A 14,884-nucleotide genomic window follows, 5' to 3' on the forward strand; every position below is an offset into this window, starting at 1 on the left:
GGACACCTCCCACGAGACCAGGTTGCCCAAGGTACGTCCCCTCTCAGTTTGTACCCATTCCGCCTTGTGCTAGCACTAGAGTTTCTGATGGGCCCCATCTGGTTTCTCTTTAGGCTCCCTTCATGTACTGGAAGGTTGCTATGAGGTTTCCACCTTCTGGATAGCACCCGACTCTCTCAACTTGTCTTTGTAGGGGAGGTGCTCCAGTCCTGTTGTATTCCATACAGTAGCTGTCAGCCCCTTTGCTCCAGCCCTGCCCTTGAGCAGGCCCATTGTTCCCCCCAGTTTGGTGCCCTAGGCACATTTGATAGCAATGCATTTCCTCCAGATTACTCATAAAGATGTTAAACTGGACACATTCCAGAATGCATCCTTGCTGTGTTCCAATTGTAACTGCCATGCAACTGGCGTATGACCCATTGGCTTCTATGCTCTGAGCTCAATTGTTTAACCAGTTTTCACTGATCTACTAGTGCACCTGTCCAGACTGCAGCATTCTAATTTTGAACACTTGCAAAAATACTGCCTTTGTAGTGTCAGGGTTGTGACAACACACCAGACCAGACACATGACAGAGTAGAGGAAGAAAATGGAGATTGTACTGCTGAAAGACCAGGAAAGATGCACAAGGTGAAATCCTTTTCCAATGAAGCTAATACTCAACATAATTTCTGTAACCAGCTGCAGAATAGGCATAGCTTTACCACATAATGACAGGAGCCTTAAGTAAAGCTTGCACACTGCTAACAACTAAAGACACTTGAATTTAAAACTGAAATGAGCTCTACTATATCTCTATGCTGCCAGGCCCACCCCCCACTCATCAACGAGAGGGAAAGAAAGGGAGATCTTTTGTGTCCGTGGCCTGAGAAAGTGCAGCTCCTCACTTTGCAATTCAGCTGGTTCCTTAAGAACCTGGCAAAAAAAAGTCCAGTAGTGTGTCAAGACACCTGTTTTCCCAAAGCCTGTTTCCATAAAGGCACTTAAATCCATGTTTTACTGTTTAGGGAGAGGACTTGATTTTATTTACTGTTTTGTTACAGGGGCATTGTCACACTCAAGAATCAAACTGTAGTATTGGCTCCTGCAAATGGCTGACCAAAATGCAGGAGTTATTCCAGTATCTGAAGCACTTCTGAATAAAACCAAGATGTGTCTGGAGGTAAAACTGGTTCTTCTGGAGAAGATGGTACCTCTAATGTTCCATGCACACACATCCAGTTTGTTTGTACAAATGGATTAACAGGACGTATTTAATGTATTTAAGTGGTTAGTAAAAGACTTCCCAGCACTGTAAGGGGTTGTAATGAAATTTAAGGGGTTTTGTTCTGAGGAGGGACTTAAACCAGAATGGCATTTTTTTGCATATTCAGGGCTATTTTCAGAGGGTCTTCAGTCAAGGCTGAGGCCCTGAAAATTACAGCCTTGACGAGACTGATGTTTCTGGAAGATCCTGGTTTAAAGATTCTACAAAAAGGCCCTTCCTGAAGTGTTCACTTTCACCTGTTTCACCTGTATAGCTACTACTCCAGTTCTAGGATCATGCATCTCTTGGGCTGGTTTGCCCTGCAGCATTTTGGGATTACAGAATTACAGGTTTGATCACTAAGATGCAGAAGCTAGAGAGCCACATTTACTGCATTCATGACATGCTCCTGTTCTTACACGTATGCTGAAAACAGATCTTGTCTCATGTCTAGTGTGTTACAAGAAATTGCATATTGTAAGAAAGTGGTATTTCTAGTCCTTTTGCACTGTCAGAGTGATTTAGAAAAGAACTTTCCTTTCTTGAGGTTTAAACACTTAATGCAAGTAACTGACAACTGCATAACCACACTTGGCCACATTAAGACATGGAAAAGACTTGAGTGCCAGGGTTTGACACAGGCACTTCATAGCTTCAGACTCAGTTCTCCTGTATGAGTGCTGCTATTGATGGCTGTCCTTTTATCCAGCTCTGCCTTGTAACTGGACAGTTTGAAGTGCTCTTAGACAGACACAGCTGCTGTGGGAAGCAGTTCCCCTAAAGTGTACAGGACATATCAGTGTTGTGCTTCAGCTGCCAGGGTAGAGCCGATACAGATCATGGATGGTGTGCCTCAGATCTGGCATTTCATCCACGTGGAGCTGCAGAAATTCATGCTGGATCTCAAAATAGAAGGTAGATGCAGCACTGACTCATGACAGTGTGCAGGATAGGGCTCCTCTAGATGTCAGTCTTTTATTCCACTCTGTTTCAAGGCAACACTCCTGGAAAAGCAGATCCCGTAAAAGATGTGTTCTTCCTTCATCCTTGTAGAACAGGGACAACTCAATGTCTGCAAGCAAGGCACGCTATCCTGCTGCACCTACTGAACACAGAACACAGAAGAGTTACAAAAGTAAAATATAAAAGACATCAAACACATCTTCACAGGTAACAGGTTGGCTATTTCCACTCTGCATGGCCTTAGAGCAGGTAGGTTGTACAGGAGGTAGTTTTTGGTCCCTGCTATATTAACCCTAACCCCAACCTCAGCCGTGAGAAGTAAATCTCTGTGTATCATACAGTTCAACTGAGCAATACAGTTTGCTTAATGTTATGGCTATAGTTTTTCTTTCCTAGATTTGTTGCAGTGTGATGTAATAGCCTGTCCATCCCGGTTCTTTCCCCAGGTGCGCCAATAATAACCTCTCCCTTCCCCTCCCCTTGCCCCCTGCTGACTGCTGTCCGTCAGTTTTGGCATTCCAGCAAGGGTGTCGTGTGATTGGCGAAGTTTAAAAGATGCCTCTCAGCCCTGGGGACATTGGGCCATCCAGGTGTCACTTGTCCCCTGACACTTCCCCCCCCCTTACCTGTTGGTGGGATCCCTACCCCTTCCCTCCCCCTCTCCCTGGGGTTAAAAGACACAGCAACCACGCAGTTCGGGAGTTCTGTTAAGAGCTGTTGCTGGATTCAGAGGGCTGTGTGCCAGGAATAAAGCTCTAGGTAGAAACCCTCCAGCAGAACCCGACTCCTTTTTCCTTCACCTCGCCTTAAAGCTTCTCCGCCAGAGGTAAACCTGAGCTCCTGCTTGCCTGGACTTGTCCCAAGCGCCGATCTGCAGCATCCAGCCAGCCAAAGGTGTCTCTGAGGTGAAACCACCACAGCTGCTGCCTTTGGTCAAGCAGCAAGGGCCAGATGAGCCCAGGCACGTTCCATCCGGTAACATTGGTATTTAACTCCACTATAGAATAAATGCCTCTTTATTAATGATATTACTAGACTGTCTCTAGTATCCTAAATATAGCGGAGGTTAGGCATGGAGTAGTAGATTTTTGAACATTTCAGTGTAGGGAGAGGAAATGCTGTATTAAAACTTCCCTTCTCTGTGGAGGTTACCTACTTTTTTTCTCCTTAGCACAATCATGTAGGTTTTATGAAACAGTTTTATAATAACCTGGATTAATTCACATTGCAAACTTCCTGAACTGATGAACCTAATAAAGAAAAATATTAGCTTTATAAATACTAATTTATTCAAAAATACCATATAGTAACTTGGGTTATTTGCAACAAAAACCCCAGACCTCTGTTTTTGGTACCTTTTGTTCCTGATGAGCCAAGCAGATCAGCAGGTCTTTTCAGCTGGCCTCTACAGTGGGCAGGTTTCCAGTAACATGGGCTACAAAACACCTGAGCAAGTGAACCCCTGAGAACTCCACAGAACTGTGGAAACAGAGGCATAGATGTTCAGTGCCACATATTGATGTGCCTTGGAGTAATAAAGACAAACAGCCACTGGCTGTGCTCAGTTACACGTCTCAGAGTACACCTTGGTGAAAGCCTGTATTTTGGCTATGTAATGCAACAATTGCAGCTCTTACTGTTACCAGAGCTCCAAATAAAATGGGAAAGCCTGCTACCATGCAGCACAGGAATTGCTGCCCTGCTTTGAGAAAGGCCAAAGGAAGAAGCACCCTTGGAAACAAAACTCACTTGCAGAGAAGGGGGAAAGAGGGGAAGGGACATTTCCCTATCAGCAGCCCACCCTCTATCCTTGGGGCACAAAGAGGTGCTGCCTCTAGACCATACAGACTTGTGCTGGTATCTTGCCCTACTGAACTCATCACCAGAAACGCAACAGCAGCAGTGGAGAGGAACTTTACCTGACCAGGAACAGCTGAGGAAAGCATCCCTGTGTGTTGTCCTTTACAAACTCCTGGATCTCCAGTACATTCTTTAACAATAATCCCCTGGATGCTCGGTCAATTTTTGTTAACACCATCTGCATGGATCCAGAAAGGGAGGATTCAGAGAAGAAAGTAAGATTATTTTGCTGTTAAGCTGGAACATCTGTAAGAGTCCTAGATTGTCTTACAAAGCAGTCTGAAAGCTCTGGTCATATCTAGGGGAAAAAATAGTCTAACACAGTTCACCAAAACTATGGCTTGCATAAGGAGTGCACCTTTTCAAGCTGCTCAAGCCGAGCACTGAAAAAAAATCTATTTAATAAACCACATAAAAACCCCTCTTAAATCCCATTTGTCTTCCTCAACACATTATAAACCTATTTTATTAACAATAAAGGGTTACTGCTTAGGTAGGTCAACTTGCACAAGCTCAGGTGGAGAGTACCTTTCTAGATTACCTGTACCTTATAACCAACCCAAGAATGAAGCATTACCTACCACATAAGGAATCCCAAACTCTTCCAGCATCTCTACTGCAATATGATCTGTTTTCTGGAGTCCAACTACACCATCAACTAATAGGAAAGTCCTCTTCAAGCTGCCAGAAATACAAGCAACAGTAATTGTCACCATTATTTCATGCCTGCTCTGCTGAAGAGCCAGGAAAAGTCATGCATGGAAACTAAGGGTCAGCATGGAGCAGCACCTCAATCTTTCTTGCTCTTTTGACCTATTTGAGCACTAATGAGTGACAAGGCAGAAGCTTCCAGGGAAATGATGTCAGCACTAATGGATGGAAGCAGCAACCCCTGTGCATTTTCTCCCCTCATTACATGATGCTGTACAGGGGTGTCAGTCTGGCTTTCCCTGTGCTGAGGTACAGGTAGGTCCCTTACTTGTGCCGTTCCTGCAGATAGGCCTCCACCATCTCAACAAAGTCCTGCGGGGCGCGATAGCCGTATCCTGGCATATCCACCAGAGTAAAGTACTTCCCTACTTTGAAGAAATTCATCTTCTTGGTGTGGCCCTGAAGAGAGGATTTGAGGCAAGATGAAGCACAGGGGTGGTTTCTAAAAAAGCTGCTTTAAGCAGTGTACTAGGAGGTGCTCTGCAAAATATCTCTATATCAGACTCCTGCCCCTCCCAGAATGCTTTAAACTGCCCAGTCTCCTACCCGTGTAGCAATCCTACACGGCTCTAATCATAAAATGGACTAAAAATACCTTAATGGCTCTCTAAGCTTGGCTCTTCTCAAAGGCCTTTACAGCACACCTGCTCAGCTAGTGCAGCTCCTTCATCTGCTTGAAGAGCTAGGCTGGGCTCCGCCTCTTTCTGGGCTAGAGCAAGGCCAGTGCCAGCCATGAGGATGGCTACCAGAGCTGAAACTTCCTGTCATTTCAGGCTACTCAAGAGCTTGTTCCCTCCCACCCTTCTCAGTCCTGTCCTCTGGACTGGTACCAGCTTATGACCCAAAGGGAGAGAAGTTAAAAACATGACTCACCGGAGTTTTTGACACTCTAACTTCCACTTCTGGAGCCAGTGAAAACAAGGCCCGGATTAAAGATGATTTCCCTACATTGCTTCGGCCGATGAAGCACACCTGCAGGGGGAGAGGCAGAGAAGGCGCATCTACACCTGCCCACCTCTCGCTGCAGCCAGTCCTGGTCACTTCCCAGCCACGGACATGTCAGGCTGCCGAGCTGCACAACGGGTACCAACAACAAATAAACGATTTGTTAAAAAGCAGCACTAAGTGCCGCACACATTGCGCGGCGCTCTGACAGAGCTATATAACCACTCCACCACCCCTTTATCCCCGCAGTTGAGCCCAGCCCGGGGTGGCCCGGGCGGAGGGAAGGCGCTGCCCCGGCACGGTCCCGGCCGCAGGGGCAGCGCTCGCCTGACCTCGGGCAGGGCCGGCGGTGGGGCATGGTCCATGCGCACGGCGGAGCTCACGTAGTCGATGGGGTGCCCGCGGTCGGACCTGAAGAGCGCCTCGGCGCGCTGCAGGGCGGCCAGCCCGGGCTGGAAGAGGCGGAACGGCGCCGTGTCGGTGCCGGCTGCCAGGTACCGCTCCAGCTTCTGCAGCGGGAACACGATCGCGGTGCGGCGGCTCCGCTCCAGCCGCAGTACCTGGGACAGGGCGGCCAGCGGCGGCGAGGCCCGGCCCGCAGCACCACCCGCCCGGGGCAGCAGCATCGCGGCAGCTGCAGGCGGGACCCGGCCCGCCCCGGAAGGTGGTGGGGCGGGACAGCGGGGCGGTGCCGTGGGGCGCTGCCGCAGCTGCCCCCAGCGGGCCGGCGGCTGTCAGGGCCCGGTACGGCGTGTGCGCTCGCCGTCCGCATCCACCCCCAAGAGCCGCCGGTGCTGCCCAGGCCCGGCTGTTTGTAGAATCACAGAATATGCTGAGTTGGAAGGGCACACAAGGATCATCAAGTCCAGCTCCTGGCCCTGCACAGCACCATCTCCAAATCACACCATGTGCCTGAGAGTGTTGTCCAAACACTTCCTGAACTCTGCCAGGCTCGATGCTGTGACCACTTCCTTGGGGAGCCTGTTCCAGGGCCCAGCCACTCTCGGAGGAAGAACCTGTTCCTAATATTCAACCTAAACCTCCCCAGACACAGCTTCAAGCCATCACCTCGGGTCGTGTCACTGGTCAGCACAGAGTGCGATCAGCGCCTGTGCCTCCTGTTCATGAGGAACTAGACTGCGATGAGGTCTCCCTCAGTCTTCTCCAGGCTGAACAGCCCAAATGACCTCAGCTGCCCCTCATACAGCTTCCCCCTTCTCCATCCTCATTACCCTACTTTGGACACTCTCTAACAGCTTTATACCCTCCTTATGTTGTGATCAGAGCTACACACAATATTCCAAGTGAGGCCGCCCCAGCTCAGAGCAGAGTGGGACAATCCCCTCCCCTGCCCGGCTGTGATGCCGACCTGATGCCCCAAGGACAGGGCTGGCCCTCCTGGCTGCAGGGCGCTGCTGGCCCATGTTCAACTTTCCATCAACCAGGACCTCCGGGTCCCTTTCCATGGTGCTGCTTTCCAACTCATTCCCCAGTCTGTCCATACATTCAGGGTTGCCCCATCCAAGATACAGAGTCTGGCACTTTCCCTTGCTGAACTTGATACAGTTGGCGATTGCCCAGTCCTTTAATTTATCGAGGTCTCTCTGCAGGACGTCTGCCTTTGAGCGAGTTAACAGCTCCTCCCAGTTTTGTATCATCTTTTCAGCTCTGTGTCTTCCAATGTGTGTTCTCAGGCCAAGCCCAGCCACACTGTCAAGCTGCTGAGGGCTCCATGTGCTGATGCCCTGTTTGGCCAGGGAGTAGGACAAAGCAGCCCTGTCCTATAGCACTGTCCACCTCCCAGCTGCAGCCCTCAGTTTTCCAAGTGCTCTTCTGATAAGTAAAAAAATTAAGTTGTTTCAGGGAAAAAAAAACCAAAAAACCAAACAACCAACAAAATATTTTTTCATGGACAACTATGTAGAGGTCAGTTTTATTTTGAATAAAATAAACCCAAAGCAACCATAAAACTGTTGTCACCTGTGTTCACACTATAGTAAGAAGACCCCTGAAGTTTTACTACTTAATTGATATGTATTAGAGTGCTGTTTTCCTATCAAAAATACACATAAAGCTTTTTACATTGTTCTCCTTCATGACTACAGTTCATAGGGCTGTAAAACCACAGAAATAAATGTATGTCCTTGAAACATTTCAAAGTACTGTAATTTTAACACTATCAAATGAAAGTAAACTTCATCAGTATCTTCATAAAAGTAATACGTGAAAATATCCTGATGTTCAACCTTACACCCAGGCCAGCCTGGACATCCTGTGCAACACTGCCTTTCCTTTGAGACAGAGACCCCTTTTCCTTCTGTAGTCACAGCCCTGTGTTTAAAGCCCTGTTAGTCTGGATGGTTCCATTATTACAATTAATAGATTCAAGGTCAGGAAGGACCATTAGAAGATAACAGAGGCTATATCCTACTTTCTTAGTATTGAGCTCAGTTGCAAAACTATAGGGAGAGAACTTTGATCCCTTAAGAATCCCTTAAGGGCCGCTAACAACATACATGCTTCTCAGAGATAGCTTTGAATATTTTCTAGTAAGACAAACTTCTACTGAAATCCATAAGCTGCTTCTCAAATTTATGATCAGTGAAAGTGCTTAACAGTGAAAGGTTAATAGGGTAAACCTAGGGAAAAACCCCTGTATTCTACCTCAGTCCTGTAAATTAAGTCCTCTTAAAACCTGCTTTGTTTTACAGCAAGACAGAACTCAAATGTGCATAGCTTAGGACAGATTGCAATCACTGGCTGATACATGCATACTTAGAAGAGTGCTCCCAAATAAATCTACAGATGACTTTTATTTATACAGGACAGGCCTCTCTCCTGTCACTGCCTGTGGCACAAATAGTTATAAATGCAGGGAAAAAAAGGCTAAACTTTCAAGAATTACTTCAGGAACACTTCTAATCCTTTTTAGGGGGGTACTAAAGCAGCAATTTAATTGAATTGAAATCTGTCGTGATTCTAATAACAGAAAAAAATCACTGGCCAGAGAGAGACATGTTCATAACCACACCAGCAGGTAGATTTCCTCATTTCTGTGCCAAATTGTGACACATGAAGCATAACAAGTGCTTTCAGCTACTTTTGCCTCAGAGTCCCACACAGCTCACAGCTGCGGGCAGCAGACTTGCCTGCTTCAAAGCACCCTGCAATAGTTACCCCTGCCAGGCACATGTTCTGCAGCACAGAGAAACTTATCAGCCCATTTAACACCACATCTGTAGGTGTGATGATGAGAACAGAGGTGCCCAGTACACTGGCCAGGGTCCCAGCCACTAATTAAGTCTTTTTTTAATGTGACTATATAGGTAAAAGGAACAAATTAACGTGGTATAGGACCTTTTGAGTACTTGTAATTTTAGCAGAGAGCATCCACTAATACCGTATCTAAAACCTGGAGACTGCAACTGTACATTTCAGTGGAAGGTGTTGTTTTTTCGTTGGACCAAACTGCAGTTCAGGTTCTCTGGGGCAGATCGTATGGAGATGGAAGATGGCAGGTTACTATGGATGGAGCTGGTAAATAACCAACATTTAAGCCTGTTTTGTATCTCCTCTGAAAGACTCTGCTTTTTATTGTGCATGTTATTGCCAAACATCAGGCATTTACACTGACATTGCCTATGGCTCATGTCTGTGGCAGCAGATGTCTCTTTTCAGTTGCTGGTTATGTAGTTCAAGTGTTAGGGAATTGCTACAAAAGTAATTTAGTCCACATTAAAAACTCTGACAATCATTCCTCTGAAGTTTGAAAGAGGGATCTATAACCATTGACACTGACCTAAATCCCAAACAATAGTCAAGAGCACGGAGCTGGAAGGAAGTGGCAACCCCAGTTGTCTTGTCTGGTCTGATCTTGTCTATCCCAGCATTGTGAGACAGGTCAAATCATCATTCCTTTCAGATATGTGTCAGAGAAGAGTAGCTGTGAGACCAGCTGGAGAGATGGAGTTCTGGGAGAGCAGTGAGGTGCATTGGGACAGTTGGTTTAGGTCCTGTGAACCAAAACTAGCCGAGTTCTTGAGTTTCATTTCCCTCAAGGGAAACGTGGACCAAATGTTTTCACCAGGAAGCACGCTGGAAAAGACAGGGTGAACACACCAGCCTGCCTGCTTTCTTTTGTGACATTAACAGCACTACTGACTGTGTCTGAATCTGTGCTTCCCCTTAAAGTACATCTTATCTTTTTTTCACTTGGAAGGTGGTTTAGGAACTAGAGCTACTAGGATATGGAATTTTAAAGGCCAAATTATTTGTATAAAATGCTAAGAAGCTCTGCATTTTCCTCTATGCAAATTATGCAATTGGGGGCAGGGTGAAGTGTCTCTAGTCCCAAGAAGGAAATCAAGGCCACATATGTCTCAAGGGCTGGATATTCTGAGACTTTAACAAAAAATAGTTAAACAATTAAAATACTCATTATACACATTAGTGGAAAATGCTTTCTTAAAGGTTCTTTAGTAAAGAAATCAAAGAGAGTCATTATTATTCATGTGGCAGCTAACACTGCTAGCCACAGCTGAAGAGTCATTTCCACCGGTTTTACAGAACTGAAATTCTCTTTTCAATATCTGTGTTAAATTTGTGGGGCTTTTTTTTCTCCTGGACCCAAACTTATAAAATCAGTATTGGAGAAAACCCAATTAATATCTCTGGAAGGGCTTGTGGTGTTGTGAGGGTCCCCAGGATGAGGTGAGAGATGAGAATTTGACTCCAAGTTCTCAGAAGGCTGATATATTATTATATTATATTATATTATATTATATTATATTATATTATATTATATTATATTATATTATATTATATTATATTATATTATATTATATTATATTATATTATATTATATTATGTACTAAAACTATACTAAAGAAAGAGAGACATCAGAAGGCTAGACAAGAATGATAATAAAAACCTGTGACAGACTCAGAGAGAACAACACAGCTGGCTGTGATTGGTCATTAAGAAAACACAATTCACATGGAACCAATGAAAGACTCACCTACCACATTCCAAAGCAGCAAAACACAAAGAGAAGCAATCAGAAAATTATTATTTACATTTTTCTCTGAGGCTTCTCAACTTCCCAGGAGAAGAAATCCTGGCAAAGGGATTTTTCAGAAAATATCACAGTGACACTGAAAGTTAAATGTTTTGGGGTTTTTGACTGTTAGGTGAAAAGAAAAAGAACTTTTCAAGGTTAATGCTGTTGCTTACTTTGACCAGGAGATGGAGAAGAAAGCACAGCTATAACATGCGTCTGACAAAAACCCTAGTAGCAGCAGGTGCAGCAGCAGCAACATGAAGCCAATCTTTGCAAAACTCTGCTTTCTCGGGGCCTGAATCATTAATGAGTGCTAGGAGCTTGCTCTGAAATGTCCAGGATGGCAGCTAAAACTAGAATTTGTTATGGGGGGTGCAGGGGGAGGCTGAGTCACTCTCGTGGAGGTACGTCCAGAGCCAGAAACAACATAAAGGAAACAGGATGTCATGGTGACTATGAGCTATGAATTCAACTAAAACAGGGTCTCAGAAGCCTGAAACCGAAACAACCTAACAGTGAAGGACACTTGAAAGGAGCTCCAGGGCTGTGCTGGAGGTGGTTGGAGAACCAGCAGGTCCAGCAGCACAGCTGATTGGATCCACTGCCTGGGACACAGCAGTGGTCTTCTTGAAACAATACTGCCATGCTGTCTGGCTCCAGTTTGAGAGTTTGGGCTTTGAAAACCAAAAACCTCCCAGCAGTCCTCCCTCTGCTAAATCACCCACGGACAACCTTTCCACTGTCCACAGTCATGCAGTAAGTTTCTGTGTTGTGGACAGACTGTAATCCAGAGACTCAAGTCCCAAAAGGCTAATTAAAGAAATACCAACATGATTTTCCAGCTATCACTTTGAATATCAGATATGAGGCAGAATCTTTATCAAAAAGCCCCAGACCCAAAATCATTAAGCCTTTCCCCAAAATAACCAGACTAGGTTGCATCCCATACTGAAAGGAATTCTCCCCATTTATCAGGAGTTTTCCTGCCTTAGTTTCTAAAATGACCCTAACATTCTCCAGGTGCCTGAGTCTGTTGCTCCCAATTAAACCCCCAGTGATTAGGACCCTAAAATCTTCTGATTTTCATGGCTTGGACCATTATTTCATGCTGCCTCTGCCAGGCAGTTTTGAACTACCTTACCCACAGACTGTATGGTTGAAACTATGGTATGTCTCACATCACAGGGATCTACATGTGATCTTTGCATCTTGGACCTGCCTTGAATAATGAGTAATGGTTGTTGCACTTCACTGCTAAACCACATGATGCTGGGGCAGAACCTGTGTTGAGGAATTTTTTTCAAGAGATTTTGCTTTTACTATGTTGAACATACTTAAAGTGGTTAACTAAAAATATCCTTCCCCTAATTCAATGATAAAATTCTTATGTGAGTGTTGAAAATTTTATGTTATTTGAAATAGGTGTTTGCTTGAAATACACAGTGTTGTTAGGCTGGAAACTGAGCTTTATCTGAACTATACAAGTATGTTATGTAAATCAAAGATGAATTGTAGTGAAATGTGGAGATAATAATCTGAATATTCAAGATAGTTATGACTGGTAAACCTAGGAGCTTAAATATTACTTTAATATTAATAGCAAGAGTGGCCAGCCCATAGATTGAGTCCTGGTGTGTGTCCAGAGCAGGGCAGCAAAGCTGGTGAAGGCTCTGGAGAGTAAGTTCTGTGAGGCTGAGGAAGCTGGGGTTGTTTAGCCTGGAGAAGAAAACACTTGGGGGTGACCTTATCACTCTCTTTAAGTATGTGAAAGGAGGTTGTAGCCAGGTGGGGATTGGCCTCTTCTCCCAGGCAACAAGCCACAGGACAAGAGGACATAGTCTCAAGCTGTGCCAAGGGACATCACAAAGGATTTCTTCACAGAAAGGGTGATTAGACATTGAATTGGACTGTCTAGGGAGGTGGTGGACTTACTGTCCCTGGACGTGTTGAAGAAACCACTGGACATGGCAGTCAGTGCCATGGTGTAGCTGACACGGTGGTGATCAGTCACAGGTTGGACTCGATGATATTGGGGGTCTTTTCCAACCTAATTGGTTCCATGATTCTGTACTATGAACTGTAACAGCCATATTACAACAAGGACTATGAGGCTGACCCAAATCCTGACACTGACACTGATGTAGGAGGATGTGAAGATGATCATGTAGCAACCACTTGGTAATGGAACAGAGAGCCAGTAAAGAGTGAGAAGATCCTAGACCCTAATGTGGCTATGGGTCTAGACTGTCATGTGAGGGATAGGGAATCAAATTGTAAGGGTATAATTGCTCAGGAGTGTCTTTGTTCCTGGACCCTCTTTTGAGGTCCCTAGCTTGAGCTGCCAGATGTCATAATTGATCTGTGCCAATAATCCTGCCAAATGTAGATGAGAGCCTTGTGTTAAAAATTTTGTTAACCGCAAGATCCAAGCGAAACATGAAAAATCACACTGGTCAGGCTTTGTGCAAGTTCTGCTGTAGACTTTGTCATCCCACAGTAACACTGGGGACAGTGGGCTTGAAGGCCACTGGGAAGAGAGCAAATACAAATACCACTTCCTCTCTGCTCATCAATTCCCATCAGAGAAAGGCTCATGCTAGGAAGAAGAACCAGCTCTTTGTAGCTGCACTGTGGGGCTCTCAGGAGCAGAGGAAGAACAGTGGCTCTGGCTTCAGGATCACTGGCAGGAATGTTGGGGAGCTCACATCAAGCTGGGCAGTGCAAGAAAGCCTTCTCATCCACAAAAGCAAGACCTACTTTGAAAGTTGTCAGGAAGAGCATTTGCACCATTGTCCTTCTCACTATCGCTGCAGTCACAGGAACTACAGGTATTGATGGTACTTTGGCACCATCTCTCTGTTAAGGGCAGGGGAGGAAAAGGCAGGGTATCAGAATGATATGTACTCAACTCTGCTTTGGGAAAGAAAAGCCTGGTTGAAGGGATCTTTACAAATTGCTGAAGGGACTTTTTGATGGAAAAACCAATAATCTGGAAATCAAAACATTTCTAGCTGCAAATAGATTTTTTCAGTTGTCAACCAATAAATAATGTGCTGAACTTGGGCTTTTCAATTCTTTGTTGAAAACTGATAATGATTTTCTTGGATTATAATATTTTTCATTATAATTGACAAATTTATTACAAACATAATTGATGTGAGGTTTTATGATCAGTATGATCACCCTGTCAAGCTCTACTCTTAGGTATTAGTGACTTGTGCTGACAAGTGAGATATCATGAGATTTTATGACACAAGGCTCAGAATGAAAGTTTCAGTAAGACTTGGAAGAACAAATTCCAAAAATATGGGATCTGAGAATGCAGCTATAATCCTTTTCCCTCCATGATCTACGTTAATTAATCAAAATCCTGGTTCTTTTTCTCGTTTGCTTTTGTTAGCACAGGTGGAACAGGTCACAAAGTGATCTTGAGTCTCTTGAGGATCTCTGCATCTAGCAGCAAACATGAATGGGTTTTCTCTCCAGGGGAATGCCCTGGACACCTCAACTATTTAATCTGTCATCACTATAATCAAGGAAATTGGTTACTAGAAGCTTTGGAGCATCAGGGCAGAAATTGTCATCTGTGCTTGACTACATTAAAAGGACAGCCTATGTCCAGAACAAAAGTGGGGTGGATGTTTTCACACTTTGATTCTGCTGTACAGGGCAGTGATGTTGAGGGAAAAGGAAACCTGAGAGATTTTCTCCTCATACACAGCTTTCAGACTGTCACTAAAACCATTACTCAGCCAAAGAAAAGAGCAACTCATTTTCCACCACTGACACACAGAACTGAGAGATCAGTGGTTTACTGTCCCAAAGTTTAATGGCCACCAGCTAAAAGAGGAAATGAGTGAAGTGATAAAGAGAGGTTTGTTTGGACTACAGCTATGGGTATTATTCCTATAAACCCAATAACTGCGAAGTTTCATTCACAAACATTGTGAAATCTAGGAATTGCTTGCTTTTAACTTCAGCAGAAGCCAGAGGACACAAAAGTCCCATTCCCTCAGCTACTCTTCACACTGGATTACAACCTGCACCTCAGACTCTTTTTTTCTCTCAGTCTCACAAGTGCCTCACAAAAGAGGCTGCCT

The 14,884-nt window shown here is 44.9% G+C and overlaps 1 protein-coding gene across 2 annotated transcripts; it reads right to left on the bottom strand.

Moving 5' to 3' along the window:
• Window positions 1-994: 994 nt before the first annotated feature.
• On the bottom strand, window positions 995-6,387 carry GTPBP8 (GTP binding protein 8). Of its 2 annotated transcripts, none has more exons than XM_071433358.1 (7): window positions 6,058-6,387; window positions 5,654-5,752; window positions 5,049-5,179; window positions 4,651-4,750; window positions 4,129-4,247; window positions 3,565-3,688; window positions 995-2,348 (listed from the first exon to the last, which is right to left on the bottom strand). In XM_071433358.1, exons 1-6 carry the CDS (start codon window positions 6,349-6,351, stop codon window positions 3,604-3,606), a joined length of 828 nt encoding a protein of 275 aa, XP_071289459.1. In that variant the 5' UTR covers window positions 6,352-6,387; the 3' UTR covers window positions 995-2,348; window positions 3,565-3,603. The 2 variants fall into 2 exon arrangements, with proteins under 2 accessions (XP_071289459.1, XP_071289458.1); XM_071433357.1 differs by having other exon boundaries at window positions 995-2,351.
• Window positions 6,388-14,884: the final 8,497 nt, after the last annotated feature.

The sequence above is a fragment of the Agelaius tricolor genome, unplaced genomic scaffold, assembly GCF_023055355.1.
Source record: "Agelaius tricolor isolate 1412-34295 unplaced genomic scaffold, bAgeTri1.0.p SCAF_9, whole genome shotgun sequence".
NCBI classification, from domain to species: domain Eukaryota; kingdom Metazoa; phylum Chordata; class Aves; order Passeriformes; family Icteridae; genus Agelaius; species Agelaius tricolor.